General features: G+C 43.3%; 1 protein-coding gene across 4 annotated transcripts in view; it reads left to right on the top strand.

Annotated features, from left to right (window-relative positions):
* The window catches only part of ABCA1 (ATP binding cassette subfamily A member 1), a 92,469-nt gene that overhangs the window by 43,721 nt on the left and 22,949 nt on the right, over positions 1 to 25,799 (top strand). For all 4 annotated transcript variants that reach the window (XM_005530933.3, XM_088054538.1, XM_014259655.2 and 1 more), the window contains 14 exons: positions 88 to 209; positions 5,429 to 5,620; positions 12,686 to 12,772; positions 17,194 to 17,434; positions 18,006 to 18,145; positions 18,385 to 18,501; positions 20,802 to 20,990; positions 21,849 to 22,054; positions 22,143 to 22,319; positions 22,919 to 23,141; positions 23,493 to 23,714; positions 24,273 to 24,477; positions 24,997 to 25,110; positions 25,581 to 25,752. In XM_005530933.3, the coding sequence (XP_005530990.1) occupies positions 88 to 209; positions 5,429 to 5,620; positions 12,686 to 12,772; positions 17,194 to 17,434; positions 18,006 to 18,145; positions 18,385 to 18,501; positions 20,802 to 20,990; positions 21,849 to 22,054; positions 22,143 to 22,319; positions 22,919 to 23,141; positions 23,493 to 23,714; positions 24,273 to 24,477; positions 24,997 to 25,110; positions 25,581 to 25,752 (2,407 nt within the window). The remainder of the gene's footprint in view (positions 1 to 87; positions 210 to 5,428; positions 5,621 to 12,685; positions 12,773 to 17,193; positions 17,435 to 18,005; positions 18,146 to 18,384; positions 18,502 to 20,801; positions 20,991 to 21,848; positions 22,055 to 22,142; positions 22,320 to 22,918; positions 23,142 to 23,492; positions 23,715 to 24,272; positions 24,478 to 24,996; positions 25,111 to 25,580; positions 25,753 to 25,799) is intronic.

The raw sequence follows: 25,799 nt of genomic DNA, 5'->3' as shown, positions 1-25,799 counted from the left end.
GCCTGACATTTCCTGTTCAGTGCTCTCACATGAGTTTCCTTTCGGCTTTGCTGTGACCAGAATTTTGCTTGTTTTGTCATTTTCCAGACTTGAAACTTCGGGATTTCCTGACTGACAATGAGACATTCTCTGACTTCCTCCATCATAATGTGTCCATGCCATCATCTGCAGTAGAGGAGCTACTGGATGCAGGGGTAAATCTCCAGCAGGTAAAGAGTACTTTCAACATCTCACATAATGCTTGTCTATTGTTTGTTTAGCTGCAATGCCAAGATCCATGGTGCTGGACCCCTTTATGCTAGGTGCTGTAGAAACACAGAGGAAAATATATTCTCCCCTTCTCTCTTCCCTCTTGCACTCAATTTATTGTCTTATTTGATTTTAAGCTGTAAAAGGACACTGGGAACTCATGAACAAATTTTTCAACCTGCATAAGGAAATAGTATCCTCAGGCTAAACTGAATTTCTTCCTTCCTACTTTTTTTTTTTTTTTTTTTTTTTTTAAGTGGAAGTAAAACATTAATTAAGCTGCTAGTGCTGTTCTGACTGTTTTCAGTCATTCATCTTGGACTGGAGCAGGGTTTCTAGGTCTTGCTCTGCCTTATACTCCTGTGCAGCAGAAGGAGCTCTACCTTTAGTTTTGTGGCCAATGCATGAAGACAGACACACTGTAAATTATGTAGCACAAGAGTCCTACTATCCTGAGTGCTCTATGATTGCAGTCATAAACATAGCCAGTGGTGACCGTGGGTGAGAGCCCCGTCTCATGTTGGCTGTCTATCACTGTCAAGCTTGTAACATGTTTTTTGCTAGGCTTGATGAATTAGTCCACCAGCATCCTTTCTAACAAAGAAGTCAAAGACAGAAATCAAAGGAAGACCCAGTGTTCTCTTGAAAGAATGCAAAAGATAGTATGAAAAAGGAGGAGGAAATCCATTTTGATCCTCAGCTCCATATCAGATCTTTTCATTGAAGTGGAATGGATTGTCCTCTTAGCCTTTGTTTTCTTGTAGTTACAGATGCTGTCCCTCTTTACACACATTGTCTTGTTCTTCAGTGAATTCTTTCAAGCCATCTGTTTTAGTGCCATTTGATAAGTTATCCTACAAGTTAAGGACACATTCTAGTGAAAAATATAAAGATGAGAAGAAATTCTTATCCATTTTAGGCTACAAGCTTTGTTTTACTTGAAATTAATTAGATTAAGATAGAATCATGCTACAGATTATTCTGGGAGGGTAACTGGAAGGCTGCAGCAACAGCATTCTCATCATTCTCCCTAAGTTAGTGGAGAGGCAGAAAGATTTTCAAACAGTCAAAAAAACCTCACTGTACCTTGTGTGACTGCCATACTGTATTGGCTGTATATGGAAATGGAAGGAGGAAAAAAGCTTAGCTTTTATCTACATGTTGTGTCTGAAGGCTGGTGAAAAGATGATCAGTGTTATAAATGAAATCAGACAAATTTTATCAATAAGGATTTTACTGAAAAGTTTGTAAAATCGAATTTTGGAACAGCCACAATCAAGGTCAGCACCAAGCCCGAGGCTGGCGCTGGGTGAACTCAGAACCAGTCTCTGTCCCACTGGCTCCTCCAAGTTCACAAACTATCTTTTGGAGAGCTGAGTTTTATACAGATTTTTCGGCCTGAGGCTATGCAGCTTCAGTTTCTTTATCTTTCTTGTGTTGTTACATATTCATATTTCTGCTGCTGGTCTCTTGATGAGTTTTCCTAGAAAGGAAGAGTAGTTTGAGTAGTTTTTCGGGAATTGGACATTGAGATGTATGGTCCTGAGGATTTCAACTGCATCAGTATCAGCTGTTAATTGCTGGGTCTTTAGTAGGCTAGTCTTGCTTGGGTGGACCCATCTCTTCTCGGTGTTATCTTAATTGCTGGGTCATTCTCTTGCAAATTCCTGGGTTTCCAGCAGCTGCTTTTGCAATCTCAAGTTGTTTGTATTTTATACATAAAACATGCTTTTATACTTGATCTTATATGTATACAATAAAACACGAATTATACCAACATATATTACAATCAGTCACCTAGTTCTTCCTTGAGTGCTTCAAGCTGTGCTCTTGTGTAATTCTTTTAAAGCACTGGGAATGGTGCTGCTAAGTCACAACAGCATTCTGTGTGCGGGGTTGGCAAGAAGAGCTAATCTGATCATCAGGACATGAAGCTGCAGAGCAGTGGCCCACCAAATTTTCTTTGAGCACTTTTCTAATACAGATGGTAACTGCAGATGCTAGACCTCTCCCTTCCTGCAGAATGACTTTGTCTGACTCACAAAATGGATGTCTTTGATTTTGCTGGAGATTTGGTTTGGAGATCTGACCTCACTGCTGAGCTGACTAGTGACTTCAGTATTAATAGGCACTATTTGTTAGGTCTCTGAATGAGTGGGTCACAGCTTGAGTCAGGAGTCATGTAGCAAAAGGGCCTATGTTGTCAGAGCGCGCCAACATTTCACAGCAAACACAGCCTTCTTCTGCAGTCTGTTAGTGTCCTGTGGCTGTTCAGCAAGGCCAGAAGTTATGATACACAAGTAAGGGGCTGAGGTCACCAAGGAGATGGGACTGTTCACTGGTATTACTGTAATTACAGCACTCTGGCATGTCCAGCAGGGTTGTGTATCCAGCATACTGATATTAGTGCAAACAGATAACAACAACCAAAGCCATGTCTTGATGGGCATGTTGCTTACTGGAGCTGAGTGGCTCAGCCTTGTGTTTTTCCAGCTGTGGCAGGTGTGCTCAGAAGGGTGTGGGATTTGGAAGGTGCCTGGGTCAGCAGTGGGCAGGCAGCTATGTAATCAAGTCTGGTATGCTGCTGATGTCCAGGTGTGGTCAGACAGCTCTCCTGTGACTTGGAGGTGGGTATACGTCCTGTCCCTCTGTAAAGCTGAAGGCACAATGAGGTCCTGGGCCAGTGCTGCAGCATGATGCATTGAAGAGCAGTGAAGAGTAAATAGTAATGGCCAGTGCATATTCTGCTTGGAACAAATCTCTGTTTCATGAAGCAGGAAAGGTCCCAAGGAGAGAATTATATGATGTGTATGGACAGAACAATTACCTATGACTACTTTCAGACATGAGCCTGGCATTTTGAGAGTCCTTAGGGGACTGAACCGATCATTTGGGATGTATTCTTGCCTGCTGAAGATACCATGGGCTCAGATGACTGCAAGTGGTTAGAGAACTTGCTGACTTGGAATGGGTGTTTCAATCTGGAATGGATAGGTAGAGTGTTTTCTCTAAGGTCTCATGCTATGGACCTCAGTGCTCGAAAAGGGCATCTTCTCTCCAAAAGGGTATTTTTTTCAGAATGGTGGAAGGTTGGTCACCTTCACTTTTTGTGAGTGAACACTGAGGCACTGGGAGACAATGTTTTTTCTAATGGAAACCTTGTTCTGGGAGTTCTATTTCAGTGCCCCACAAATACCTCCTTTTCAGCATGGCTATAACACTGGTACTAATATCTCTCCTGGCAAGAAAAAAAGCATCCCAAATTTTCAAAAGGCAAGTCTTTTTGATGTGAGAGCTGTGCAGCATTGAAAAATCCTATTTTGGGCATATGAATACAGACCAAACTTAAAGGTTTGCATAAGTATTGTATTAAAAATCCCTTCTCTCTCCTGTCAGTTCCATTTGCTTGTTTCCTGAACCTAATGCACTTTTCCACCCAGATTGTGCATACCCCTTTGGTTTTGACAAATGAAAAATTTAATCTCTAAACTAGCCTGGTTTAGGAGCTGGACTCCTAAACTCTTTTAACTCTTCTGGAATGTAGATCAATCCTCTTTAGTTGTTCTAAGTTGGGCAATGCACACTGGGTCTTACGAAATGACAGAAAGAAGTATTTTAGTCTACTGGTGTTGTTACCTGTGCATTTACAGTAAAATGGTTCCATCTGTGTAGCCCCAAGGCAAACAAAAGTTTTTTTCCAATAGTAGACTGTGGATATTTTTCCTTGTTTATCATCTTTGAGAAGTATGCAGCTTTTTGACATGGACTTCGTTGTTCAGCAAACATGAAGCTGGTAACTGACCTTATTAAAAGAATTTGTTTATCAGGTCTGAAACAGCCTGGTGATAACTCAGAGGGATTTTATCAATTTTGTTAATAAGGTGATTGCATGTGGATTAGGAAACATTATTGACAAGGAAACCATTACCTTAAGAAAAATACGCCTGTGAAGGAAGACTCTAGGATCTTATCTCATTGGTTGCAGCCAGTAAGATAACTTTTTTTGCTGATACATTATCTGCACAAAAACACTGCAAAATGTTTGTCTCAGCGGTTAGAGAGTAGATACTTCAAAGTTAAGGGAGATGATTCTGAATCATTGCTGCATAGAAAATGTGGCTGGCAGATACGTCTAAGTAGTTTGGGACATAGGTCTTTTGGCCTTCACATAGATTTGCCAGACTTGTGTCTGGTCACAAGCTTTGTTTTTCTCTGTGGCTCAGTTCCCAGAAGACTGAATGTTAGGCAATGCATGTACCCTTGGTTGGAGGAAATGGCTGCTGTGGAGGACAGGATCACTGCTGCTTTGTGCATATTTGCAGGGAAGTGAAGAGAAACCTGCCTCCCCCAGGACTTCTCTCCCATGTTCTCAGCAGGGAAGAATTTTTCCTGGAATAGTTGCGTATGAATTGGGGATGCTCAGTGTTATAAATGCAATAGTAAAATAAGGTTAATATAAAAAGCAATTTATTAGAAAACAATTTCAATCATAAGCAATGAGAGAAAAAACCACAATAAAATAAATCAACGCAGCGCCGGGTGGACAGGGGTCTGCACCCAGAGGTACAGATTTCCCAAATCCACGAGGGAGGGATTGCAGTCCGGGGTTTTTATAAGGATTTTCGTATCCTGAGGCAAAACCCGGAGTGGGCACAGTCCAACAAAGAGTCTAGATGTGCAGTTGAATAGATTTCCGGGATCCTTAGAGCTGAGTCAATAGTCAACTGGGCAGAGTCTTTTCACATGCGAATGGTTCTGGGTGCCTTCTGATTGCATCTTTTGGTTGGACTCCCGGGGTGGAGTGTCCAGGTCGGGTGCGAAGCAGATGGATATCTCAGCCGGGCTACTCTCATTGTCTGGCTTGATTGCTTGTGTCCTGCTCTTTATCTCGGGCTGATAAGCGTCCCGGTGGATCGTTACCGCCTGACTCGGGAAGGAATCTTTAGATCATACTACATTTTATATCTTTACATTATTATAAATATAACATATATTTCTTTATTCTCTTTCATGAATTTTTATCCAATGCCACATTTATCACACTCAGCCTGTAGAGAAGAATGCCCCCTCACCTCTATCTGGAATTATTATGAATGGTTGGCTTTGTCTGAGCAATAACCAGGTTTTTTATTGGAGTCTTACATGAAGGCAGACTTACGTGCTTTTCCCACTTTCATAGGTCCTTGTGTCTGGTTATCGAATGCGCCTGCGAAATCTCTGCAATAGCTCAACATCGTCTGAATTTCTCACGATCCAAAATCAGACAGCAGCCAAGGACTCTGAGGCCTTCATTTGCACCTTGTCAAAGGAAAAACTCCATGCAACTGAGCAAGCCTTTCGTGCTAACCTGAATCCTTTGAAGCCTCTTCAGGTGAGTTCACTGGCCCCACCAGTGAGGTGACACTGGTGACATTTCCCGTGTCATTAAGTCTAGGAACTCATCCCTGCATTTCCAGAACTGATTAGAGGAAGTTAGGAAGAACAAAGATGGTCGGTGTTTGTCATAGGAGCATGAACAGCATTGCTTCTTCCTGTCATTCTTACCCTTCCTGTTCTGTTTGCTACTTGCAGAGCGTAAGTGTGTGCGGTCTGCAGTTCAGTTTGTCAAGAGGAAGGTCTTTATGCTGCGCAATAACAAACAGGCTCTTGTTTGTCCTGTGTTTTAGTCAAATGTATCTTGGCTGGAATGAGCCCAGTTATAAGCCTGGCTTGTGCTGAGTGCCCAAAACCACCACCCTCTGCCCTTAGCATGGAGCCACCGAGTGCAGAAGTTTCTAGCCACTGACAGACCACAGCCTTTAAGCAGGTTTAAATCATATGAAGTAGAATCAAGTTTTAAAGTCTTGTTTCAAAAACTAACCAACAGAATGGGCACTGGAGGAAGAATTCATTGAACTTCAAGAAAATACATTATTTACAGGGTGACTGGAGACTAGAGCAGACTTGGATCTAGGAAAATCCAGTGATGTTTTCCTACAGATCTGTAATATCTGTTAAAATATGGAATTCAATGCTGGAAATGACAGCAGAGTAAAGAAAGGACCACAGAACCAACTCTGTTACCCACTAAAACAAATCTTGTTTTGTCTGCTGTGTAAATTTTCAGATTTGATAAGCCTTTCAGTACTCAAAGTCATGTACCTCTTGCTTGGCCCCAGTCAGAGGTTCATTATCAAGTACTGGAATCATATTCCTCTTCTGCACACGACATAGCAGTCAGTGACTTCTCTCCACAGCTCATCTTCTATTTTCCATGTGTCCTCCATCTGCATTTTGTTTTTCCTGCTGGAAGAGCAAGACAACCTATAAGCCTTAAGAGATAGGGTAACAGCACAAATTTGTAACAAAGACGAGCTGTTTGGAGAGGAATGCCTGTGACTTCTTTCTTGTCTTCAGTTGTATGTGAATGTACACATATATACATATTTTACTGAAACCGTTCAAAAATGCTAGAATTTTGGGGTCTGAGGGATTTGAAAATAGCCAGCTACTGTACCACACAGAATTGGTTTTCTAGGCCCTGTGGAGACTCAGTCTCGCTTTTCTTATTTATGGAAGCTTCTGCAGCCTAGCTGACAGAAGCAGGTTCTGAATGTCTGTGTTCTTAGGTCTATATTGTTTGTTGGTGAAAGAACACTCATAAGCCACTCTGTGCCTCTTGGCAACAGCGGTATAGAATTAAGACATTATGTGCAGTTTTGGGGGGCTTCTGAGAAGCTGGCTCATGATCTTGTCTTCAAGGGGAAAAAGCTGGAGTCCATAAGCCAGCAGTTCTAAACCTGCTGTGCATTGTCTGGTAAAGGTCCCCAGTTTTCCTCAGAAATGTCACAGTGTACCCTGTAGTTAAGCTTATGCATCATTGAGTGAAATAAAAACAAGCTGGCTTCAATGTGGCCAGGCAACATGGATAAATTAACTGCAGAGTCACAGCCAACACATTTGAAACTTAGTGTCTTTAGAGACCCTGACCTGCAGTAACATCTTTGAACAAAGAGGGAACTTTCTGCTCATGGACAAAGGAGGTTTTTGACACAGCTTATTGAAGGCATTGTGTGTCAAATTTTGGACACGCACACTGAAAATAGCATGCTCTTTATCTACTACAGAGCCTGTAAACCAATGCCAACAATTTGTCAAGAGATTAAATTATTTTTGATTTTTTTTTTCTTAATTCCTTTGATGTACTTCATGTCAAGGCATTTCAGTAAGCAAAGTAAGGGTCAAGTCAAATGCAGGTGCAGTAACAATTCAGAGACAGGTTTTTAGCTTGTGTAATTGGACTTGGGCTTCAATGGTTGCACTATTTTGTGATTTATGGAGAGGCAGACTCCTAGTACAAGAAGGTTAATACAAGGGCTTGCAACTGTGTGCAAGAACTCTGTAAATTCAACACCAAGGGCTTAAAGTGTAAACTGGAAATTTGTACCTCTCTGATATCTAGGCAGTGAAGTGACTATGGTTTTTTGAAATGTCTTAATACATGACTTAGCCTGACATTCACCTGCTTGTTTTTTTCCCTCTGCATTCCTGTTTGTTATTACCTCCGCAAGATGATGCAGTAAATTTCATCATGGAATTGATCCGGATTAAAAGTGATTGACCTGATTGTATGTTTACACAAATATTTATACTAAAACATGAAGGGGAGGGTGCAAGATTGAGAGCCCTATGATCAGGGAGTGAGTGTGTGGGCTGATGCCCTGATGATAACACTCAGTTCTGCTGGCTTAGTGTGTGTGCATTTAGTGCCTCAGGGAAACTTAAGTGTTCTAGCTCTCAAAAATGCAGTAATTACTAGCAAATTATGGACAGATCAAGGTTTTTAAAAAAACAAAATGTGTGCATGATGAAATGCATGAGCTCTAAATGTCACAGCACTGTTAAGTTTTTTTTAAAAAAATAAAGGCAAGGAATAAACGCTTTACATACATGCTCCTCAGTTCTATCCAGAACACCTTGAGTGTTGACCAAAGGGCAGTGATACAGTTAAGACAAGAACTTCTAATTAAAATTTCACTAGGATCCTAGCTCTGTCACTGATATTTTGTATTACTTCAATTTAGCTTGTTCTGTAGGATGAGAAACAGAGCCAAGCACATGGAGGTATGGTAGGGAGGTTAAAGTCTGTGTCCTTACATTTTGCATGTAAGAACCTACTTGAGGCAGACTGTTTAGATCAAAACCCAGCAGAAAATCTGGATGTGATCACAGGCCATCAAGGCAGAGGATCAACTTTCCTTCTCTGAGCGTTCACTCCACTAGATGAAAAAAGTGTTTCAAAAAGTCAAATTCCTTATTCCATGACCCACATCTTAATCAGCCTCCATTCTCTGAAGCCTTTTGACCAACAGCACTAAGGGACATTGGACATGTTGTACAAGCTCCTTGTGGACATACCATCTCTTTATGAGGTTTGCCTTGCACTGGCTGAGTGAGACTGAGGCAGGAGAAGCTGGTTTGAGAACAGCAGTGGAGCAGTACATCTGACTGCATGCATGCAAATTTCCTTCCTTGCTTTCTCCTCCTAGTAAGCCAGCAGTTGTCCCATAGAGGAGCTACACAGTTTGGGAAAGGCTAATAAGAGCAATGGCACTAAGTTCCCAGCCATTACAACTCAGTCCAGTGGGACATTTCTGACTGTCTTATATCATAGAAGTACCTGTTTGTATATCCCTCTGCAAATCTCCCCAGTTTTGAATGTGATTTGGCAGGGGAAGGTTAAATGAGAATTCAGATTGCTCCTGTGGGATTTCATCTCTTGGACAGCACTGCCTAATAAAGGCTTTGTCATACTCACTTCCAGTAGTATGGATTTGTAATAGGCCATAAAAATGCTGTGGCTTGTGTACTACAGTGGTCCTTGAAAGACTGTGGGTGAGCACATGCAAATACAATTGTTTTTTCTCCCTCTGTAATATGGATGGTATTTTGTCAAATGGTTAACATGAGCTAAGCATTAGATAATAAATGCATTGCAGTTGAAAAATGGCGTTTAGAAAAGGTCTCCTAATGTAAATACGTGCTGCAATTGAACTCATAGCTTTCCTTGGTCTTTTGAGAGTGTTTTCAGTCAAGCACAATGATATCATCCTTTTATACAGCAGTGGTTTGAGACTTCCACTCTCAGGAAACAAAAGCAGAAGCTTAAAGCACGTGATTTTTCTGCACAGGTCAGTGGAAAGTTTCTGGTAAGATCAGTTCTAAGCTGTAATAATGATTTCAAAGCAAATGTGGCAGTCATCTTTTCTAAGGAAAAACAGTCAGCTGTATGATGCAGAATTTTGGCTGAATGTTTTGACTTCCCAACACTTTAAACCCATGTATTCTCATGTGTGTTAAAGAATCAGATTTGTGCATCCCCCTTAAGTCTCATGTGAATTTATTCAAGGCTTGTCTGTCAACTCCAGCCATCTCAAGTATTTGTCACTAAGAGTAAATCTTATACCAAGCACATACAAGCACACAGTCACCCCACTGCACACAGTACCTCAAGAGTATTACAGTGTTGGCTGCCCCAAAAGACAAATTTTATGACTTGCTAGCCACTACCACAGTAGTTGTAGAAGGCATTTGTATTCAAAACCTTCTAGAGCTTTGTCTTTTCCACAGTGTGCCTAGAACAGACAGGTGATGTTTCTGCAGCTCATTTGCAGTAAATGAGTCATTGCCCTCCCCAGCCTGTAGATAGATGTAGTTCAGATACCTGCTAAAGACAGTCTCACAGTAGAAGCAGTCTTCCTGGATCTACCCTGAATCTAGAGGTTTCTTATTAATGTAATTAACTACTTAGTGAGTCACTATAAAGATGCATGTTACAGGGAAATTAGTGACATGCTCATCTGTTCAAAGAAGACTGGCCCTTGTGACTGATTTATTTTTTATTTTTTTTTTGTCACTGCAGATGACTTATGAGAGGTTTCCTTAGTGGGCTTTGAGGTTCAAGAAGTGGTAGAGAGAGTAAAATTTCTTCCATATCAATAATACTATTGCAAGTTCTGGTGAGAAATGATCTTGAAGTTATATGAATCTGTTAGGGAAGAAAGGTCAGGATGCTGTGGTATGAAAGGATAGACGGGTACTCCTCACATTTCAGAGTAAGGTTTGGAAGCCCCTTAAATCACCTAAGACTTATGTTTGAGGTCATGAAAAGGTCCTGTTAAGCTCAGTGTCCTTGACTGATAGTCTAGCAGTGGCCCTTAATATGGAGGCATGTGAAAGGATGCAGTCATTGGGCATGTACATAACAACATTTCTTCAGTGTAATGTCCTGTTCTTCAGTAGCTTGCAACCCAGACTTTCTCATCTGCTGCTGGGATCTTGTTGTTCAACAGCATTTGGTAAGATTTTTATGTTCAATTAATTCTTTCTCAAGCTCACAATACTTTCAACATTGTGTAGAGTCTGCTGATTTTTTATGTTTTGACTAAGTTGTGTACAGAGAAGCTCCTTTGGTTTTGTTTTAAACTGATCATTTCACTGGAAGTTTTCTAGTGCTGTATGATGAGAGAAGGCAGTTATCCCACTTCCATTCCCCATCCCTCTTGTAAGTCTACAGACCTTTTTCATAACCTCTGTTTGTCCTTACATGTCTCATTGGAAGAAGTGTGATGTATTGCTCTTCCTTCAAAAACCATTCTTAGCTTGAATCATGGCCTTTGTCTGTACCTGAGCTCCTTCAGAGATGGAGAACCCAAAATTGCATGTAGTACTTGAGAACCAGGATTGCATTGTGAATTTATGTTGATGTTGATCAGTTTTATCACTGTATTTCTGAGATATCTCTTTTTGAGTGGCATTAGCTAATTCAGGGCCATACAAGGGGTATCTTAACGTAGAACTGTCTTTTCCCTATGTACTTTACTTAGCAGAGCTGAATTTTGTCTGGCACTTTGTAACAGTGTGTCAGTAGGAGGACGTTCACTAATCCTTTGCAATTGGATTTTTACTTTTCACTGTTCTGAACCAACTAGTGTCTTCAGAAAACTTTTCCTCATCCACACGGTCCCTGAATCACCTCTGAATACAGTGATCACAAATCTGTGTGGAGATTGATGAAGTATGTGGAGCTGAACAAACACATCTCTTGTTATGCATGAACCTGGAACTTTCTACCTCATGTTACTGCTGAAGTTGTAGTGGTAGAGCAGATATGTAGCTTTGATATTTTCTGACTAAATGTCTTTAAATATGTCTTGAAAGGTCTAAGCCTGTGGGGATTTTTAATTGCTTTTCTCCTATGTCTTTATTTATTTAAACCTTAAGGACTGCATTTAGATCCATAGATGTTAGATGGTCCTTGTTGACTTTGCAACAGGCTTTGGAGCAAAGACTAACTGTGCACGCAGAAAAGTTAGCTGAATTTTAAGTACCCTAGCAGATCAGCAGAGCAGTGCCCATTTATACCAGCAGGCACTGACCAGGTATTACTCATCTCCAGCAGATCAAGCAGAGTAATTGAAAACCTCCAGCCTTTGTTTCCAGAAATTGCCGCAGGAAAGAGATGAAAAGGAAGAGATTCAGCTCAAAAGATGTGTACTAAAATTGAGGGCCTTAACTGTTCATCTGTGTGTTGCAATGCTGTAACTTTAGTATGCCTTTAATTGCTGCAACACGGAGCTACTAATGTGAAATCTTAGGAATTTATTTTAGTCTTTATTCTCTTGAAACGATTGTGCCCAAACGTTTTCCATGCAAGGTAGTCCATGTGAATGGAAGGGAAAAAGAATCTCACAAACCCAACTCCAGGCCACCAATTACATGTAGAGCAATTAAAAACAAGGAGTTGTCTTCCTGCTATAGCAGATAGTTTCCTGAAAGCTATACCTTCCACTTCTGGAAGCCTATCAGTCTGGCTCTTTGGTGACAGTGCATGCCAGCTGTTTCCTGGAAGCTGTTTGTTTTAAAATACACTCTTGATTTGGATAAAGAACATCAAGGCCTAATGGCAGGACATGAGTGATAATAATGTACACTGCAGTAGGGAGTTCTTTGCATCTGAGTTGGTATCTGTGTAGTCTCACTGAAAACCTGTACCCACCAAATTGTCTTTTCCTTCACTGTACTGACTTGGCACCCCCTTCTTAGCACTGGCTAGCAGGATTTCACATGCTGTCCTGTAGACTGGCCTTGTTTTCTGACCTGGAATGCAAGCCATCCTTTGCACTGTAAGTGTATGTGCATGCATTTAACGTTTTGTTGGTATGGTTCTGATTATGGCATCTGTGTACTTAACCTGTGGAAAAAGAAAGGGGTGATCCTAACACATTGCAGGGTGCAGAAGACCATGGTATTATAAGTTCAGGGTTACACAGAAAGCCAGCTCCATCTTCCCTGCCAATGTAAACAGTCCTAACTGCTCTATATAAGAATGTTTATAAGAGTTTACTTTGTTTGTGCTTTGCAGTGACTTCTAGTTTTCTTCTTTCTCTTTCTGCAGAGACACCTTTCTTTCAATTCTTCCTTGTGGGATCTGTCAGAAACTGTGGAAGTTTTGAGAGAGAGCTTTGGGAAGCTTGTTAAAGAGGTAAGAACAGTCTTTGTGTCAGGAGCATGCATCACTGTGGTTGCTATCATAGCCTCTGATCGAGTACAAGAGGCAACTCAAAGTCAAATCCCTGGCTTGTTTTGAAACTTCTTCCCATCCTACAGCTGTTTTCCCTGTGTCAGTGGAGGCAGCATGCTCTTTGCAACCTCTTGGCACTTCAAGTTACAAATACCGTAACAGGAATTAGGACATTTTCTGTAGTGTTTTGCCTTCTCAGCAATGGCACAATGGTTGATTGGGCTTGCAGTACATCTGTTGCCAGGTAGTGCCTTGCAAACTGCATGTTAAGGCTTTCCTTTCTATTTTTTCCCATCCAGTTGCCAGCCCACATCAGGGTTTTTACTTGGTTGTATCTGCTGGGTTTCGTATGCAGTGAGCATATGGTATGTGGAAAAGGTGCTGTGGCTTTTATAATTTAAATTAGTAGCGGCAGGCTACTGTTTCCTCTTTATCTGTCTTGCTTTTTTGGGCCAGAGATTTCTTTCCAGTCTTGTGGGGTGCTCAGCACAATGACATCACAACACTAAACATAAACAGCGATTTACACAGCCGAACTGACATTCTAGAGACTGAAAGTATTTGTTTTTGCAGGTGAAATGATGGATTAAGAAAGAAAGCCCTGTGTACCTAAATATGAATCAGAAGTCCAAATCTGGGGGGTAGGGGGTGGGTGTTGAGCCAGAAATTCATCCTATTTTTTTTTTTTTTTTGTCTGGCTCTGACTTTCAAGTGCTGCTATTAGTCAAAAACATTCTCTCCCTGGAGCAGAAATCACAACCATCTAAGCTAAACAATGCCGCCGCCTCCTTCTCCTCCTCCCTTCGCTCGTCTTCCGTCTTTGCCTCAGCGCTCCGAGCTCCGCGCCCGTGAACGGCAGTAACCTCTGGGAGCGCGCAGCAGAGCGGGTCACTCCAGGTTAGCGTGCGCCTCACTCCCACGGAGGGGCAGCTGCCGGGAGCCTGCACCGTGCCAGCCAGCAATTCCTGGCACGCACCCCTCCCTCCCCGAGTCCTACAGCCTTCTGCGCAGTCCCCTTCACATGGAAATTAAGACGATTCCAGGATCTGCTTCAGTCAGGACCATGGAAGAGCTTTTGCTGCTAGCAGGGAGGCTGCCCTTCAGAGTTTGACTACAGCTGTTTCCTGTTACGTCATCTAAGCTTGGCCTTTTTTCTTGTCTGGGATAAAAATAATTGAAACCACGTGATATTCAGTTTGCTGATGTGGCCGAAAACATCCCAGGGTAATGTGCCTTTTGCTTGGCAGCTGTTTTGGGTAGGACTACCTTTTATTCTGCCCTGCTGTGCAAACAAAGGCAGCTTTCTGCTCTGTGTACAGCATGAGCTGCTCCAGATGGCTTGACCGAAAGTTACTTCTTATTGTCTGTCAGGCGGAATTCTGTGTGAAAAGGAGGGACTTGCTCCCTTGTTTCAAAGGGCAGCAGCTTGAGGGGGTGGAGAGAACTATTGTTTGTGCCATGTCTAGGAGCCCTTCTAGCAGGGAATTTTAATTAGAAAATGGTCTGAACAAAATATTTGTCTTGGAGTATGGGAATTGATTGGATCTGTGTCCTTGCACTCTTTAGATCAGCTTCTAGGAGGGCAGATTAAACATCAAGAGCAAGGACAACTATTTAGAAACACTTAGGGAGCCAGGTCTGATGTCTGGGAGAAGAAATAGCTTAGTAACCCTTCACATTTGACATATTTACTTCCAGAGGTGAAAAAGATCAGTTCTGCGTGTAAACTGTAAAGATGCTGATGCCAAAGATGAAACAAAATTCCTTGCTCAAGCTGTTTCAAAATAATATGTAGAAATGTATTTGCAAATGCAATCCCTCTTCAAGATGGCTAACACTTCATATGTTCATGGGAGTTAGCTGCACTGCCTATTTGAGTACCTTTGCTCATTGTGTTAGGGAGTTTATGGTAACTTTAGCTGAAGCAGCTGCCTTTTTGCTGAGCAAAAATGAGCTGTTTTAGCTAAGATACCAAAATGTCCTCAAGGGATCCCTTTGAATTTGAATCTTTGAATTGAACACTCAAACTGTCACATCTGAAATGCAGCCTTGGCCATTTGGGTGAGAAATCATTGAATTCAAAAATCTTCATGAACATATGTAACAAACAAAAATGGTTGCATGACAGTTTTCATTCATGTTCCATGATGCCGGTGTCCTGTACCTGAACCTGTGGAGCCATGTTGAGCGGCACCAGGCTGCAGGCAAAGGCAGTGGTGAGTAGTGAGGAAATGAAACTACACTTGAATCAGTAAAGCTGGACATTTTGCAGTCGGGCTTTTGCTGTTCTCACAGCTGTCTTCCATTATATCAGTGTGTCATATGCTTTTAGGCATCAGAAAATAGAGGCCCCTTCTGTAGGAGACACGTAGTAGCTGTTGCTTTGCATCCAGAATTTTTCTCCAGATGTTGGCACATCTAAAACATGCACAGTGCTACAGATGGGTCACACAAAGGGTCAGGTTTACCTCCCATGGTAAGGCCAAAGAGTTTTGAGTGTGCTTTCCTTGGGTTAACTTGGACTGAATTGTTCCAGCACACTGCTGCTTTCAGCATTGTTGCTGGCTGGCTTTACCAGCTGTCTTAGTCTTTGGTTATCTGTCACAAAAGTGACAGACCAGTGCAAAGTGAGCAAAAGTGGCAGATGGTCTTGACTCTGTTATTGTCTCTGAAAACAGGACAGTTGGAGCACAGCATCTCAAGTTGTTCTGAGACACAGTTGATGAGCAGTTACAAATAGGTGTCTCAGCAGCTCTGCTTTCCCTGTTTAGTGCATGTGTCTGTTCTGGACAACACAGTAAGAATATCCAAGTTAATGTAACCATCCAAGTCAAGAAATCAGATAAAATTTTAGAAAACCCTTAAAAAAGGGATAGAGAACCAGCTGATACTATACAAAACCCTTTGATACGGAACACAGATCTAGGCTCTTGTTCTCTGAAAAGGGATAGCAGAACTGGAATAAAGTTGAGAAGGCCAGTTAGGACATAGAGAAGTATAATGGCTTTCACAAAAGGAACAAGGGAATAGGCTGAGACTGTTCAGCTTGCAGAAGAGATGAGTTTGTGATATGACAAAGACCTATAGAGTTGAGTGGCAAGAAGTGGCATGAAGAAGAGGTAGGAATTGAATGTTCACTGTCTCTTGCAGTAAAAACAAAAAACAAAACCACATGGCACCAAATGGAACTAACCATAGCCAGATAAGGAGAGAGAAAAGGTTCTTTCCTGTGATGTTGGATGTTAAATATTTGCAGATGTTATAAATTCTAGGAGTTTACCATAGGACAAATTAATTGAGGGTTAGGAAATAGAAATTCCCTGAGCTGAAAATAAATGGAAGTTGGCTGGTTACTTAGAGGAAGTATCTTAGATTCTTGCCTTTGTCTTATTCCTTCATAACACCCACTTACTGTCACCATCAAAGAGGTGATGTTCTGACATCTCAAGAAGGGGGCTCTCAAAGCAACCACGCAGTGTAGCATGCAAACAGTGCTCATGCAGGTGGGTTGCTTTTCCTGTTGTGGTGATCTTGGCTATGCCTGAGTATGGCAACATTAATGTAGTAAGTATCTCAGGCTGAGGGCAGGGCGTTTTTGTTTGTGACATGTTGCAGGTGTATTGTCTGGGTTATGCCACTCAAATGAGTCTAGAGGTACTAATAGTTCTACCTGGTTGTATGTCACCTCAGGCCTGGTGTCAGGTCAGCTGGCCAGGAGAAGGCTCCTTGCTGCATGCAAAACTTATGCTGTGATTCAGGCTCTTGGCTGCAGCAGGGCTTGTTTCCAAGGATTTCCTGGGAATGCTGTTGACAGTGGGGCAAGGAGTTTCTGGGGCAGGGATAAGTGATGCCAATCTGGGAGGTCAAACTGTCTGCCTGGTGTAAATCAGTGGAGGCTTGGTGGAATTGTGCCAGGCGACATTGCTGTGGCCTGTGTCTCATCCAATTTGTGACCCATGAGCTGCAGTCACTTGATGTTATTCCTTTAATTCCTATTCTGATTCCAAGTACTCCACCCCACCTGTCCTTCTGAGGGTACTCCACTGGAATGTAATCCATTGTGCAACCAGGAGGATAAGCAGCTTCCATGTTAGAGGGCAGGGAGGCCAGGAGCCACCCACAGGACTGGAAGAGAATACTCAAGAGTAAAGAACTTGGCAAGGATATATTCCAAGTACTTGTACAGAAGAGACTTCCCTCTACAGTCTCCCATTGTGGTGGGAAATGTTTGCCCTGGTTCTTACCCTCGATGTTGTGTTCAAAGGGATTCTCATCTGTTAAAAAATCTGTTCTGTGGCTTGAAGGTGCATGTAAAAAACTTTTCCTTTTACTAATTCTGTTTGATGCTTCTTTCCATTCTTTTCTCTGCCCTTCCCCTCCAGCTGCTGAGTATGAAGAGCTGGAGTGACATGAGGCAAGAGGTGATGTTCCTGACCAATGTGAATGCCTCAAACTCCTCTACGCAGATCTATCAGGCTGTGTCACGCATCGTGTGCGGCCATCCTGAAGGTGGAGGGCTCAAAATCAAATCCCTCAACTGGTATGAGGATAACAATTACAAAGCACTGTTTGGAGGGAACAGCACTGAAGATGATGTGATTAACTTCTATGATAACTCCACAAGTAAGTGTAACAATGGCATGGTCTGAGGTCCCATCTACTTCATGATTGTCATCACTAGCGTTTTCCAGACTTCCACAGATGAAAGCAGGTGGTCCTGAGGGACATATTCACTGTTGTTTTAGAAAGGCATGAACATACTGTCCTGCATATGCCCTTAATGCCAGTAAGTTATCAACTTTGAGAGTCTCCCAAGGACCTTCTGCAGAGTCCACAGAAAGCTGTGCAGTGAACCTACTTTAATGAGAGAGGGAGCACTGTCATGTGCAACCTCTGGAAATCTGACCTTTTCTAGACAAATTTTGTTTGTGCCATGCATTGGAGCTGTGGGAGTGTTGCAGAACTAGTGCTGTGGCTCTTAGTATTGTAGGCTGCCTGGTTGCTCCTTGTTCACTGGGCAGACAGTGCAGGCTTGGGCTAAAAGGGGTTTTTTGTGGTAAAGGGGGTTTGTGGTAAAAGAGGGGGTTTGTGTCTGAAAAATGCTTTGCTTTCAGCTTTGGTTGTTCTTGAAGCTCTATGCCTTCTGCAGTTGTCACTGTGCTGTTCAGCTGCTCACCTTTGCACTCTTCCTCAGCACCCTACTGCAATGAGCTCATGAAGAACCTGGAATCGAGCCCGCTTTCCAGGATTATCTGGAGGGCGTTGAAACCCTTGCTCATTGGGAAGATCTTGTACACTCCAGATACACCAGCTGTAAGGAAGGTCATGTCTGAGGTAACTCTACCCCTGTTCTCTGATAATGTATCATTAACTATGTCCTCTGACTGTGCAGCTGATCCTCTCTAGCTAAACTGGACCCAAACACAAGCCTAGAAAAGATTGCCTGCAAAAGCACAGCCTCTCTAGTCTCTCACCTCCCATGTACTTACTGTTGAAGGCTCAATGCACCCTCTCAGCCCATGATGGGTCTCTGCCAGCTTTTGGAAATAACCTTCCTCTTCTCTTTGTGACAGGTGAACAGGACATTCCAGGAGCTGGGTGTGTTTCGTGACCTCGGGGGAATGTGGGAGGAGATAAGCCCAAAAATTTGGACATTTATGGAAAGTAGTCAGGAAATGGATCTCATTCGGGTCAGTATGCTGTCCTTGCCAGAACCACCACTGTTGTTTTTTGTAATAAGTGATGAAATATTTATTTTAGACGGTGCTGAATTGGGCAGATAAATATTATGGATGGGACCTCTTCTTGAAAGAGATCTTGATTGTACTGATCTTGTATTATGCTTGGCATTCCTTCCTTCATGTAACAGTCTCCTGCAACCAGGAGCAGTGCACATTTAACACTCAATTCTAATCTGCCTCTACTGGAAAATGTATTGTTTTGTCCACAGTGTTGCCCTAATGTGTCATGAGCACTTCACCATGGTTCCTCAGGTGTAGCTCTGAGGGGTGGATCTTTGCACCCTGTGCTGATGTCTTTGGAAGCACAGTGATGTAAAACTGGCATCAAGAAACAGAGGGACCACTATAGAGTAGTTTTTTCAGCTGCCTCTGCAACACAGTTGGTTGGATATCACAGTGCACCTTCTTGTATATAGAGGCCTCCCCAGGTCTTATAAACCTTGAAATTCATTCCTTTTTTACCCCAGTGTAATGCTCTGCTGAATAATCTGTGACGTGCCCTGTGGTACTTCTCCATCAACATGACATACTGAAGCTCAGAGACAGTTGAACAGATTGTTGCAAAGTTCAGGCAGAAAGTTGAGGTCCAAAACATTGATTTGCAGTGATGTCCTCTGATAATGTTCCTCCTATATATATGTGTGTGTGTGTGTATATATATATATATATATATATGTGTGTGTGTGTGTGTGTGTGTATATGTATATATATGTAAAATAAAAACTTTTTTTTTTAATATTTTTTCTGAGCCTCATGCTTTTATGTTTTTTTATTTTATGTTGCTTGTTTGCCCTGTTGCCTCTGGTAGTTAATTATTGATCTTCCCAGCAATCTGGTCCTCTCTGTACCAGTGTAGTAACAGGGGTCCCTTTGTTGTCACCGGTTGACATTCACACAAGCAGGAGTACTTCATTGTCAGGGCCTTGGCAGCTCCCAGACAGCATCCCCTTCAGTTGCCATGCTTCTGGGTTGACCAGCCATCACCTCTCAGCTTTCTGGGTTGTACAATCTGTTTGGTATATTTCTTCCTGCTGAGGGAGAGGAAAGTGCCTTGCTTGCCCATCCCTGCCCCTTCTAGCTTGATGCTAATGTGCCTGTGAACTTCAGGAAGGGTGATGTGTGCCCCTAGGTTTAAGGAGCTTTAATGTTGGACTTGAACAAGGTTGAGGTTGAGCCATTTCCCTGAAGGCATGGTGGCAGAAGTTAACCTTGGAGACCAAATGAGAAGAGAGCACAGCACATCCAATTCCTGTTTGCTTGGATTTCCTTTTTGTATGTTTTCCTTTGCTGGCTTGGTCTGTTCTGTTTTTCCAGTTTGCAAAGCTGTTTTTGTAACTGTTTGACCTGCTACTTTCTGGTTTTCTGGTAACAGCGGGGTATGGAGAAGCTCTTCACCTCTCTTTCCTTTTTGTTGTGGCAAAAAATCCACTTCTTGTTCTTAATCACAAGGATTCTTGCCATTTTCTATCTTGTACAGGTTTTTCTTTTTATCTCCCTGACTTCAGTTCAATTGTATCCTTTACAATTACTGTTCCTTTCCTGCCTGGCCTTATATTGTCTGCCCAGTGGACTGGTTTCTACTTCAGAGCATTAGTGCTAGGCACTGTGCATACAGTAGCCTGTCCTCAAAAAAGCTACCAGTTAAACTGGGTGAAGAAAGCACTGTGCCAGACAGGAGGAAAAAGGCAGGACATCATGGCTGTACAGGACTGCTTCAGCCAGCCCTGGTGGCACAAACACAAAACATGAAAGTCACTTGGCCTCTGGTGCTGGTGTTTCTGCTCACAACAGTGACTACTGAGCCTTCAGCCATGCCTCAGTCGCTTTCCATCCCAGCCAGGAGGAGAGATTTTTCTGGGAGAAGTGAGCAGAGCTAGGCAACCAGTATTAGCCAAATGGATTTCTGCTGAGCAAGCATCTCCCTCTTCCCTGGTTTGCATGTGTGGGGTGCAGAGCTGTGCATGGCTCTCTGCTGCCCTCTCCTTGGGAGAGGGGTGGCAGGACATGGAGGCAGCCAGCCAGCCTGCAAAGCACGCCGAAATGGTGTAGCTGTGCCGAGGGAGGCACATCCTTCTCAAAGGGAAGGTGAGGGGAAGGATGCCACTGTGCTGATCCTCTCAGTATGACAGAGGGCCTTTACCTGCACCTTTTTAACAGCTGTTTCTGTGTAGTGCTTTTTTTCATTATGAGAGAGGAATCTAACATTACTTCTCATGACTATTTCTTCTTTGGAAACAAAATACTTGCAGACGTTGCTGAAAGGCAAAGCCCTCTGGGACCCGCACTTGCCGGCTTCCAACTGGACAGTGGAGGATGTTGCCCGTTTCCTGTCAAACAGTCCAGAAGAATTTGAGACAGAAAATGCCTCTGTGTACACCTGGGTGGATGCCTTCAATGAGACAGACCGGGCTATCCAAACCATCTCCCGCTTCATGGAGGTGAGATCCTGTTAGTGTGGGCAAGGTGCTAGGGGAGGGCAGCTGCTTGATGTCCACTCATGCAGTTGGTTGGGTGTTCTGGAAAGGAAAGATAGGTGTTCCTCCATCCATTTTCTGGATACAATCAGGCATTAATAGAGCTGAGTAGCATGTGAGAAAATTATCAGTTGTTCAGATGCCAGTATAGATGCAGGAACCTAACCTTAGGTCTTGTTTTTGAAGTTCTTGCTTCCATCACTGTGTGTGGTTTCCTGCCCTTCTGTTACTGGGTGACTGAAAGCTGCCATTGTCTCCAGCAGTGTAGCAGCTCATACTTCAGTCTGGGGTTTAGCTGGGAACTGTGTTGAAGCTAGCAGCTGCTGTAAACTGAGGTAGCAAAATGAGTTGTACTTTTTGCTTCATCAGCCTGGAAGATGAGTGCAAACAGAAGCAGGCTATGGCTTGTTAAGGACCTGGTCCAAAGCCTTAGGTCTCTCCACTGATGTCTAGAGGCTTTGAATCAGACTTGATTTATTGGTAACAGATAGAATAAGACTATATGTGGAAATTGATACTTGGATGAGATACTGTAGGTAATACTGCAGTGCTGTCTAACCTCCTGTACAGAAAATTGCTTTTGGGGGTATTTCTCAGTGATATATATTTGACTGGTAGGTGACTGTCAAGCAGGAAGCAGTGACTATTCTTGCAGCTTGCTGGGCTACAACAAACCATTGCAAAAGAGTCTGATGTTGTTGTCATTTTCTTGGGTGTGACATTACCATTGGAGTGTTCTTTCCCTCCGCCCCACAACTAAACAAAGTACGTTATTATTTGGTAGTGTATCCCATAAATGTTTCCAATTCTGTCCCTGTCTAGTGTGTCAACTTGGACAAACTGGAGCCTGTGCCCACAGAAGTGCGGCTCATTAACAAGTCCTTGGAGCTTCTGGATGAAAGGAGGTTCTGGGCTGGCATAGTCTTCACTGAAATAGCTCCTGACAGCACAGACCTTCCTCAACATGTGAAATACAAGATACGCATGGACATTGATAATGTGGAAAGGACCAACAAGATCAAGGATGGGTGAGCCCTGACATCCTTATGATCAATTTCTTACCAAGGATGGGGTGAAGAGGATTTTTAATGGAAAGGTCTTGTTCCCTTGGTGCAGGTACTGGGATCCTGGTCCCCGTGCTGACCCCTTCGAGGACATGCGCTATGTCTGGGGAGGCTTTGTCTATCTGCAGGATGTGGTAGAGCAAGCCATCATCAGGGTTCAGACGGGCACGGAGAAGAAGACAGGAGTTTATGTGCAGCAGATGCCCTACCCATGTTACGTGGATGACATGTATGTATGCAGGCTGCTTCAAAAGCTCCCAGGAGAAGGAGCTTGGGAGGCATGGGCTTTTGTCATTCCTCAGGCATGGTTTATGTGAGGAGTGAAGAGGCAACCTCCACAGTGTTCCTAATCCCTAGAATTAGGGCACTCACATGGAGGATTTATAATAGGTAATGACTTACAGAGTCCTACCCAGGAGAGGGACTGTGAGTACTGGAGTTGAACATACAAAGTACCTTCCTGAGGTGTGACCACATCCCCACATCTGATGCAAGCAAATATAGCACTGGGGAAAAAAAGCAGATAGGCACAGTAGAGGGGAAAGGAGGCAACTGAGAGCAGTCCCCACGCGAGGCAGCTTTTCGCCCCGCATTTCCACTGAGTGACAATTGCAGCTCCAGCTCCCACTCATAACTAGCAATGTGCTCTAAACCCATCTGCCTCACCTCACGGTGAGACACAGATCCTGTGTCAGGCTTTGCACATCAGCTGCTTTGTGCAGTGACGCCTTAGCTGCCACCTTGCACTGATAGCCCTTGAAGTGGTATCTGAAGTTGCAGTGATCTATTTCACTCAGTTCTCCTGGTCCCTTTCCTTCATTTTCTCAGATTTCTGCGCGTCATGAGCCGCTCCATGCCTCTCTTCATGACACTAGCTTGGATCTACTCAGTGGCTGTGATAATTAAGGGCATTGTGTATGAGAAGGAAGCCCGGCTGAAAGAAACAATGAGGATTATGGGACTTGACAATGGCATCCTTTGGTTAAGCTGGTTCATTAGCAGCCTTGTCCCTCTCCTGATGAGTGCAGGACTGCTGGTGCTGATCCTGAAGGTGAGTTGCCTGGTTTGGCCTGTGGCAGCAGACTCTAGAGCCTTTAGAGCCTGCTAAGCAGTGGTCTGCACTGACACACTGGGGTGGAGTTTGTGGGTGTGTGTTGACTAGTCACTTTTTGGGAACTGGATTTTGGAACAAGACTGTGTGGCCGAAAACAGCATGAGGGAATGTTGTAGATTCAGTTCTCTTGAAAAGATGCCTCTTGTACTGCCTCACTTCTGGGAAGGCTGTTGTGCAAATTGCAGCAAGTCCTGTGTCCCCCTAGCAGCACTTCTCCAGAGCTGTCTATAACAAAGGTACCTTGGAGAGCCTTTTCAAAACCTGATGCACTTGTTGTTCTCCTGCCAGATGGGGAATCTGCTGCCTTACAGCGATCCTAGCGTGGTGTTCATTTTCCTCACAATCTTCGGTGTTGTGACTATCCTCCAGTGCTTTCTCATCAGCACCGTGTTCTCCAGGGCCAACCTGGCAGCTGCCTGTGGGGGCATTGTCTACTTCACACTGTACCTGCCTTATGTGTTGTGTGTTGCCTGGCAGGACCACATCAGCTTCTCACTCAAGATTTTTGCGGTGAGTCTTGATGAAACTCTCCTGGGCACTATTGCATGGGGGGAAGTAGCAAAGGGAGGTTAATTTGCAGTGTAAGAGTCTATCAGGGTTGGGCTTGATAAAGAGGTTTACTCAACCTGGTAGAAGCTGCTGGGAGGGTTTTGTTGGCTTTGGTAGTAGAAGTAATGCAGCTGGACTAAGCTGCTTTGATCTCTGTATGCTGTGATACTGTGCCACCAGACATGCAGGCTGAAGGAACCGCCTGCCTTTCCTCTGCACACCACTTCTTACCTGTCTGGAGAAGGGTGACTGTTAGCAACCTGCTCCCTTGCAGGAAAAGCCAAAGAGTAAGGAAAAGTAAATAGAGAAACAAGCAATTCTGGATGGAGGTCCAGTAGAGATTTCAGGCCTCTGAACATAGACCAAATCTGCCACTCCATATCTGCCAATACAATGGCAGTTCTTGGAAATTTGACTTTTCATATGGACAATGTCCCTTAGCCTTGTGCTGCAACTGAGATGACTAGTTGGAGAGTAGATGCAAAAAACTCAGTGCTTGTTCATGCCTCCCATTTTCAGAGCCTGCTGTCTCCAGTAGCCTTTGGTTTCGGTTGCGAGTACTTTGCACTGTTTGAGGAGCAGGGAGTTGGTGTTCAGTGGGACAACTTCTTTGAGAGCCCATTGGAAGAAGATGGCTTTAGCATCACAACATCAGCTGTCATGATGCTGTTTGATACCTTCCTGTATGGAGTCATGACCTGGTACATTGAATCTGTCTTCCCAGGTGAGGTCTGCTTCTGAGGGATAATCATGTCTTAAGGCTTTTAAATAAATCCTTTCACCCTTTTCACTTACTAAGCTGCAAATTTGGCCCATTTTTAAGCAGAGCTATATAAAGAGCAATACCAGCCACAGAGCAAGGTTGTTGCTTGCTGCTAGCAGTAAGTGTTGCCCAGCACCAGAAGCATGATCCCATTTTGGCCATGGCTGTTCTAACCCCAGAAGCTTTGCTGTACTTCATTTGTTGCCTCCTCTAAAGTTCACAGACTGTGCTGCAAGGGAGAAGTTAAGAGTATCAGTACCACATGTGCTACTTAGCACCTTTCAGCACAGGATTTTTAACCCTAAAGTGAAGTTAGGTGTCTCTTACACAGAGTCTGTCAGTGTCTTCATATAGAAAGATTTCTTAGTCCTGCCTCATCTGGAGACTTACTGGGGTTGGAGTACTTCCATTCTTCTCTTGAAAGCTAATAAAAGAAAAGGGACCTATGCACTCAGGCTCATGTAATGCTTTTCTTTTTAGGCCAGTATGGGATTCCCAGACCCTGGTACTTTCCTTTCACAAAGTCCTATTGGTTTGGGGAGGAACCACAGGACAGGCAGCACCGCCATCCTGACAAGAAGGGATCTTCAGAAGGTAAGTCCTGGACACAGAGCCTTTCTGAAGTGGAGTGTTCAGGTCTGCCTTTTTCTGTAATGAGTCCAAGGACAGCAGGAGCAGTACTGGCATGGATAGGTGAAATTTGTTACCCTTTTGGTATCACAATTTTGGTATGCTGATCAGGTAGGTGCATCCAGATAAACCTAAGGTACTTTGCCCACCTGAATACAGCTGGGTACTCTAGGTTCATGGAGTTGGGAAGGCCTTGTATTTTTGCTGACCCTGATAACACTGCAGATCTCCAGCTCCCAAATTAGCCCAGGAGAGAGAAAATAGCTAGACGACAACTTTTGTGGAAAATTCCGGTCTGTGAGAAAGAAATGTGGTCTGTTCTTCATCTAGCTCATTTCTTCACAGGCTTGGGGGAATGTGATGTCTATTAAAACTCCCATGCAAGTTTTGTTAAAACCTATCATGTCTCTCTGCTTTGTTGTGTTTTCTTCCAGTCTGCAAGGAAGAAGAGCCAGTGCATCTGAGTCTTGGTGTTTCCATCCAGAACCTGGTCAAGGTTTACCGTGACGGCAAGAAAGTTGCTGTAGATGGTCTCACACTTAACTTCTATGAAGGACAGATCACCTCCTTTCTGGGACATAATGGAGCAGGGAAAACCACTACCATGTAAGAAAAAAATAATGCTTTAAGACAGTAAGGAAGTGACTGAATAT

The sequence above is a fragment of the Pseudopodoces humilis genome, chromosome 4, assembly GCF_049639895.1.
Source record: "Pseudopodoces humilis isolate 2021_Gansu_Grassland_sample_001 chromosome 4, ASM4963989v1, whole genome shotgun sequence".
In the NCBI taxonomy this organism is placed as follows: Eukaryota; Metazoa; Chordata; class Aves; order Passeriformes; family Paridae; genus Pseudopodoces; species Pseudopodoces humilis.
Note: the sequence above shows the minus strand (reverse complement) of the source record. Positions and strands in the feature narration are given on the sequence as shown.